The sequence below is a fragment of the Polyodon spathula genome, chromosome 25, assembly GCF_017654505.1.
Source record: "Polyodon spathula isolate WHYD16114869_AA chromosome 25, ASM1765450v1, whole genome shotgun sequence".
Taxonomy (NCBI): domain Eukaryota; kingdom Metazoa; phylum Chordata; class Actinopteri; order Acipenseriformes; family Polyodontidae; genus Polyodon; species Polyodon spathula.
In genome coordinates this window covers 18,038,238-18,046,030 of record NC_054558.1, presented here as the reverse complement: position 1 = coordinate 18,046,030, position 7,793 = coordinate 18,038,238, and the positions used below count along the sequence as shown (strand labels likewise).

Below are 7,793 nucleotides of genomic sequence, written 5' to 3'. Positions count from 1 at the left end.
TGACGCAAACCCCCCTTCTATCTATCTTGCATGTCATTTCACCCATGACATCCAGATCGGTTTCTTTCAACACATTACAATGAGAAGAGAAGAATTTAACCCCTGGATACCCGGAATGCCAGCGTACCATTTCTATTATGCTTATGTTTGTGTGAGTAGAAGAACGCTGGTGGGTTTATAATCTGGCGACGGGCTATATCAGGACCATATATACCGCATAACAGGAAATTTTGGCGGGGCATTTATTTTGGCTTTATTGGCGGTTTTGATTGGATCGACAATAAATCTTCCACCAATCAGTGTGGCATCAGTGATCCCGACCTATGACAGACTGGTATGCAGCACAGGTTAAAGAAGCGCTGGGCAAGGGAAAGAATATGAGAATGGCAGTGTGATGAAGCCAATATGCTTGAAAAAATGAAAAGCAGACCAGACAATAGTTTACTCCAGACTTGTTAGAAACTCTGTAATAAAAGCAAATTTGCTTTGGATTGTTATTGTCGATTCATTGTAGATACTACTATTAAGACACCCACCGTGCAGGTATCACAACGTCCCTGAACAGTATGTTAAAATAAATTAGTTCTGCACTGTAGAAAACAGAGTTGATTTTCCCAGTGCTTGCTAGTCTATTAACGAGTTCTAAATTTAATGCATTTTTGTTTTGTCTTTATTATTAAAGTTTTCACACATGGCAATACTGTCCTACAATTACTAAATGACATTCTGATCATTCCACTGTGTTCTGTTAGTGAACCAGAGCTACGTTTTAAAAGAGAGTGAGCAAGTGCCTATCGTTTAATGTGTACGGCAGCTGCTGATCCTTTCCAGTTACTGGTATCTTTATTACAGACTATATAACGATAATGCTGTGACTCATTTTTAGAAGGCATTCTTTGTTCTTATCCAAGTTGCTGCAGTGACGAGTTATTGTAAATGAGATACTGTTTTAGAAGATTTCATTAAGTAAACTGTGGCATTTTTCTTTGTGTTGTGAAAAACGCCAATTCAAAAAACGTCAAAATCTACCCAGGTAGCAAATCTGCCAATTTAATACCAGCCAATATTTCCCGTTATATGGTAAGTGTTAGTCATTTTATTGAAAAACAGGTATCAGGCAATTTCTGACATTGCAGTCTATGTGAAATTGGGTCCCAACTGTCCACACTTCATACGTGCCATTTCTTAGGTCAAAACCTGAGCAACTAGGCTGATCAGATCAGATGGAGCCACTTTGTTTTAGTTGGCCTTTCTTAACCCTAACATAACAGAGGTGTGTACATCTTACAAACCTCAGTGGAAGTAATCTCTTTCAAGAGGCTGAAGTCTGGATAGGTATGTATAACATATCCAGTAAGGTAGAGTGAAGGAAGAGGGTTTTGGGGAATTTAAACCTAGGACGTACAAACTACCCACTAACAACATTTAGGAATAATGATCCTATATGTTAGGACGGGTAAGGTGAAAATCCTTTCTATTTAACACTTTAGCTCCATTAACTAGCCAACTATTAAACCCACTCATGTTTGTTAGAGTTCACTAGGGTGGTTTAGGACTCCAGTAAATACTCTGCTATAATAAAAAATGGGTCTACTGTCCATCACTGATCCAGTAACTTGAAATACGACTGAAGCTCTCTTTAAAATTAAACAGAGATTCACTGCATAAAAAAGAAATACCCTGCAAAACAGCTGTATAAACACGACTGGACTAGCGAAGCAAAATTCTGTCAAAATATTATTTATATTATTGCATGCAGGCGGAAATTTGCAGAAGCCTTATCCCCTTCTTTGAGCAGGAAATCATCACTCCCATGCAGGTTTAGAGGTTAGGAAAGATTCCCGGTGTTTGCCTCCAGTTCTGACCCCCTATGGAAATGGTCTTGCGTGAAGCTGAAGTGGGTTTACAAACCTGAAGGCGTAGGTCCTCTGGTGCCAGCTGAGCTGCCCCCGGATGCTGTAGGCGATGGTGGTGACAAACTCTCCCCCCAGGCCCAGCTCGGAGCACAGCTTCAGGGCAAACTTCTCCGGAGAGTTCTCCTTCTCCGACATGTCCCATTCGAACTGGTCCACCAGCGAGATGTTGCCAACGTGGATATTCAGCTACAGAAGAGGAGGAGGAGGAGGCAAGGACAATACATTACGGGCTTTTCCAGAGCTTCCTCACAGAACATGTAAGCAAGACCCTGTTACAGAAAAAAATTAGCCTTTTCCTGAAGTCTCTGCTGTTAACTGCAAGAAGATACAGCCTGCAAGCGTTCACGGTTGAGCATCAACAGTCCTGTAATATACAAGATGCAGTTTTAGGACTTACGTTTTTAAATAGATTCAGTTTCTTCCAAAATTATATAAAGGGGGAGTTGAGTGGAGTATTTGTATCTGGACTGCACTAGGGGCTTTCAAAATAAAATGCACCTCTTGTTATGATAAAAATATGTACCCATTGGCACTTGTCATATTCGGGGTTCAAGTATAGAAGCTGTACACCTTTAAGAAAAAAAGCATGATGGGCTATCAGCTGAGCCCTTATCAGCTGATGATATAGAATGGCTTGGATATGCAGAAAGGTGCTGTATATTAACACCAGCAGAATGCAGTAACCCCAGTTTCATGGAACAGCTGTGATGGTGACCAAACGTGTGTGAGTACTGCCGTGCAAAAACATAGATTAAAACAGTTACATTCAAGAAATTTAGAACAAGAACAGAGAAGTACAAAAAAAACCCACTTATGGTTTGTGTACTGCTAAGTGCCATTAATAAAATACCCTGAAAGTAAAGAAAACCATTTCAAAGTGATGCAGTGCTGACAGTATCCCTTGACCTGCACTCTTGCTCAGCGCTGTACCTTGATGATGACCCGCTGGTCTGCCTGCTCCTCCAGGATGCTGTCTGTGGGGTACGACTCGATCTGCTGCCTGATCGCTGAGGCAATGGCAGGGACGAAGGCTAGGGGGTTCAAATCCAGGTCGTCACACAGAATCTCTGCAAACATTTCAGGAGTCATCAGCTTCTCTGGGGAAGAAGACAACTAGATCAGTTCACTGCACACCCAGTATGGCAGGCAGTGAATACACTATTTTTACTATTGTGTATTTACAGGCAGAAAATGTACAACAAGTTTTGAGCCAATAAACAATACAATTAAAATTAAGCAAATAATTAAGGAAATGGGCAAACAGGTTTGCTTTTAATTGATTGAATGTTTTTTGTATGTTGAATTATTTGTCTAGTAAACAGATGCAGCCACTTCTTTATTTATTTTTTGCTGCCCAGTGCTTTCAGAACAGAGAATTACTGACCCCTACCATTCATATTCCAAGTGAAGGCGTCCCTCAGCTTCTGTCCGTCTATCTCCATATCAAGTCGAATTGGAACCAGAACTTCGGACTGGGAGGCATTCTCGTGAATAACCCCTGGGTCATGATCATCAAAACTAAAAGAATTAGAAAAAAAGATTTCATTCCAATAAGTTATCCTTTTTTCCCAGGATCCTCCAGTGATTGTAGTGAGTGCATTCTTAAAGCTAAACTTCATTGAGAGAATCATTAAATACTCCCGTGTACCAACTGTAACGACCCTTCATTAAAGCATGTTGTCTGTGTCATTGACTTGGCCAGAGGATAAAACAATGCCACAGTGAATACAGCTGTGCACCAACCTATATTCCAGTTAATATAGCACGAAATTAAGTCAGTCCACTGAGACTAACCTCGTTTATAAAACTGTGTTTCCTGTGTTTTTGTAAACCCATTTGAAAATTTGTCACACTGACGATGAAAGGAGCTTGGGGAAGAGAGTCGTTTGTGTCAGAACTCAAAGCTGAGATTGATCTTAAATCCAAAAGGAATTTGACTCCAAAAAAGTATGTGTATATAAGGATATAAGGAACCACAAAGGATACACAGACATTAAAGTGCTGTGAAAAGAAATAGCTCAATGACTGCAATTCATGCAGGACCTAGATACAGTATCAAAGAAAATTCAAGATAAACTAAGGAATGCCTGTACTGGGTTTTATCACAACTGGATGAGCAGTTCTCAGGATATTAGGCATCTCTATAGTCACGTTGCTGCGGGTGGTCATTTCTGCAAGATCATGATGACAACAGTTGGTTTTAGTACCAAAACTGCTATACTTAGCATATTTCTCTAAACTATCAGTACAACAAAGACCAGAGGATTGGTCTCCTTCAGAAATGCATAGTCTTGATAGAAACCGCAAATGCACTGCTACAAGCCATTTGAAAAGAGTGAGTGATGACTAATAGCAAAACTCCCCGTCCGTGAGTAAACCAAAGCATAACGACTATTCTGCTGAGTGTCTCCACACAAAGACCGCTGTGTTGTCTGCTTGAGAGAATAATTAAGATGAAAGCATAACAAGAGCCCTTCGGAAATAAGCTGAGATTGTGGTGGATAAGCAGAGAAGTGCCTCCCACATTTATGATTCAGACTTTTCATCCTGAACAAACTGTGAACCTTTAACTCCACAGATCATTGAAAACAAAGCTCCCATTCTTCCAAAGCTTGGGGCTCCAACTATAACGACATAGGTATGTTTCTTTAGACTAAAAATCTCTCGTTTTGCCCCAGCACAGGTACAGGCGATGTCACTATATCCAGGTACCTACAGCTCTCCAGAATCCAAGGCATCTTGCGAGAAGTGTGTTAACATCATCGATACTGTGCTGGACAGTACTGAGTTCTGATATAGAACCTTTAGGATATATTGATATTTACCTAATTGGTGACATCAGCACAAATATTGTATGCCATGTAAATTCAGGGTATGCTAGGAATTCACATCCATTGCTATTTTTTTTTTTTAAATCTGTCCTATTTGAAGAGGGGTCTCATTGCAAAGCACCCCAGGACACTTGCTAAAAAAAAAACCAAAAAACATTATAATAGAAACATGTGTGGTGCGGGAGTGAGATGAGATTATGGCTTCACTAATAGACCTCAATGTAATCAGATCCCATTATCCACATGGGTGCTGTGCTGCTGTGAGCTCACCAGAGTGGGAAAGTCCTCTTCTTGTCGCGGCCCATGCGGTTCCGGTTGATGGTAGTGGAGCAGGGCACTGCGTCCAGGTGGTGGGAGCTGTTGGGCAGGGTGGGCACCCACTGGCTGTTCCGCTTTGCCTTCTGCTCTCTGATGGCACAGTGAGGAAAATATTTCAAGCAAGCTAAGAATGGCATAATTCTTTATCTCTAAAACTACAGCTTGCAAACAGATTGCTCTAAACCACACGGCACCACATGAAACAATTCAGTTTTTACCTGAGGTAGGCAGGTGGCTCAGTACTGATGGAAACTGCTTTGTACTTCTCATCGTTTCCCTCCAGAATCTCCTCAACTTCTGAAGCTTTCAGGAGAGTCACGCTGGTCGCCAAAGTCGTGTAACCGTGATCTATGGGAACAATAATAACAATAATAGAGAAGAGTCTTTTTGATGTATATGTGCAAGGATTGTGCAGTACCTAGGAATCCACTTGGATTGCATAGACCACTTCTCTTTACTGGGTTTCCCAGTATAACCACAGGTAAGTGGTTGATGCAATCCAGGGGAAATCCATAGTGCTAAAAACAACCCTTAATTCAGTAGATAAAGGTATTCTCTAATGACATAATTGATCTTAGTTTAGTATCTATTAAAATGAAAACATGCACCAAAATAGCCCACTGAACTACAGCGTCACATACATACATAAATAATTTTTGCACAGCACTTTAAAGATTAGGAAAGTACTCATGATGCCTTGAAATGCATTAAATGATGTACATACAGACTAAGCCTGGATTCTAACCCAAGACGGCCCCAGTAGAAACCTACCATGTGAGGATGCGACTATCTTCTTTCTCTCTTCAACTGACGCTAGTCTCCTCCAGAGAGAGGGGTACCTCTTATACAGTGAACCCCTGAACATACGCAGGTAGTTCCCTACCTGGGGATGAAGAGAAACGTCACATTGCGTATGATACGAATACATCAGACAGTACCAGAGATCAAGTCACCCTCACCAGCAATGCACTTCACACAGTATTTACCATCATGCAATATGTGCAATCACTGCAGTCTACTAGGGCTGGCAAAGGCAGGGTAAATAGTTGTTGTGCCAGAATGTTTTGAGAGTTTGGAATGACTAGAACCAGAATTTAGGATCTCTTATTGCCAGTAAAAAAACAAAAAAAAAGATCTGAAGAAAGAGAAATATTTATATTTTATTTGCCTTAAGATCAGAGAAAGGAAAATAAATCATCTGTTTTGTGCACCTAGTTGCAGTAAAATGGTGCACATTAATATAAAATAGCTCATTGCTTCCTAGTTGTTGAAAGTCTGCAGCACAGTAAATTATCCTACGAAAATGTGTAAATCAAACTTAACGAACACTAACATTTATTCAAAAACAAACCCACGTTGTTATGCTGTCAGCCAGCCAGTATAGTTGCCAAGTCACAATGTTGTTGTTGTGTTCGCTACTACGAGCTCTTTACTAGCGAATACGACAACGTTCCTGCAGTATCATTGTCAAATTATCAAGTTTATTTATTCATTTTTTACAGAAATATTACACCAGATTTGTATTCAAACCCTCTATTCAAGCAACCCCGGGCATAGCCATAATTCATTCAATCCACACAGCACCAACAATGAAGCCGAACCAACCCAGTGTGTTTAGACCGCAATAACTGTGTGTTTACAAACGGTAGCGACCAGGCAAGCAAATGTTCAGAATACCCAAAGTGAACACTATGAAATACATACCTCTGATCCGATCATATAGAAATCCCCATCATCTTCTAGTTGAAATTTTACCGGTTTTTGGCCAAATGTTTTACTTAACGCCATCTTGGCTGTAACAATGCCCTACACTGCGCATGCGGGTTTCACACTGTACAACAAGCATGCGCTGCAGAAGACCCGTTTCTAAATTTGGGCATGCGTGATTCGAGCAGAAAGCACTTTGTATTATTTGGGAATTATTAGGGGTATTTTTACAGTGCCACATTAAAACTAACATTAATTACTGAATAGACTTCCTTTATTTCTAAGTGTTTTCAAATCTTGATCAATATAATCAAGCAAAATGTGTGTTCTCATTATGTCCTGGAAACACTTATTACAATGAAACATCTGTGATCAAATGCATTCTTCTAACCCTATGAAATGCTGTAAACATGTAAGTATATAAGATTATCCTGTATCCAGCCCCTGCTTAATCTAATTAGTTATCACTGAATTTAAGACACATCAGCAATCGAGGCTTGATATCAAGTTTGTTCCCCATGAACGAGAGCCAACAGCAAAAAAAAACAGCTGAACCGTGCATAGCAGTGAGACCTGTCAAGCATAATGTATTGCAGAACCTCAAACCTGTGGTCATCTCCTCAGGACATGCTGACCCTTTCCTGCAGCGAGGATGTTGCGGCATGGTTTGTGTCCACAATTAGTAGAATCACCCCAACCTGAAAACATCTGGTTCCGTTTTCTGTTTATTATGAGCCTTCATTCAAAGCTCTGAACTTAAAACGCAGAGGGGTTGCAAGTTGATGCTGTGTTTATTTCTGACAGTGGATCAAGGGGTGTTCTCTATCTTTAGATCCAGATCCCAATAAGGACTTATTATACGAATCCATTCATCTGCAGCTGTGGTAATAGGGTTCAGTGTTGAGCTCTTGCAGCGGTTGGACAAACACGCTGGAAACACGTGTAAATGTAATATGTAGAGCCCATGTCATATGCAGTACCTCAGCTGACATGTATTCTGCTCTGTATAAAATATGTATCT

At 40.5% G+C, this 7,793-nt stretch overlaps 1 protein-coding gene across 1 annotated transcript; it reads right to left on the bottom strand.

Annotated features, from left to right (window-relative positions):
• Nucleotides 1–1,853: 1,853 nt before the first annotated feature.
• Nucleotides 1,854–6,881, bottom strand: LOC121299564 (SWI/SNF-related matrix-associated actin-dependent regulator of chromatin subfamily B member 1-like). The gene is made up of 7 exons (XM_041227352.1): nucleotides 6,770–6,881; nucleotides 5,837–5,948; nucleotides 5,284–5,413; nucleotides 5,018–5,155; nucleotides 3,307–3,434; nucleotides 2,847–3,013; nucleotides 1,854–2,102 (listed from the first exon to the last, which is right to left on the bottom strand). The coding sequence occupies exons 1-7, from the start codon at nucleotides 6,851–6,853 to the stop codon at nucleotides 1,869–1,871; spliced, it is 993 nt and encodes a 330-aa protein (XP_041083286.1). The 5' UTR covers nucleotides 6,854–6,881; the 3' UTR covers nucleotides 1,854–1,868.
• Between the last annotated feature and the right edge of the window lie 912 nt (nucleotides 6,882–7,793).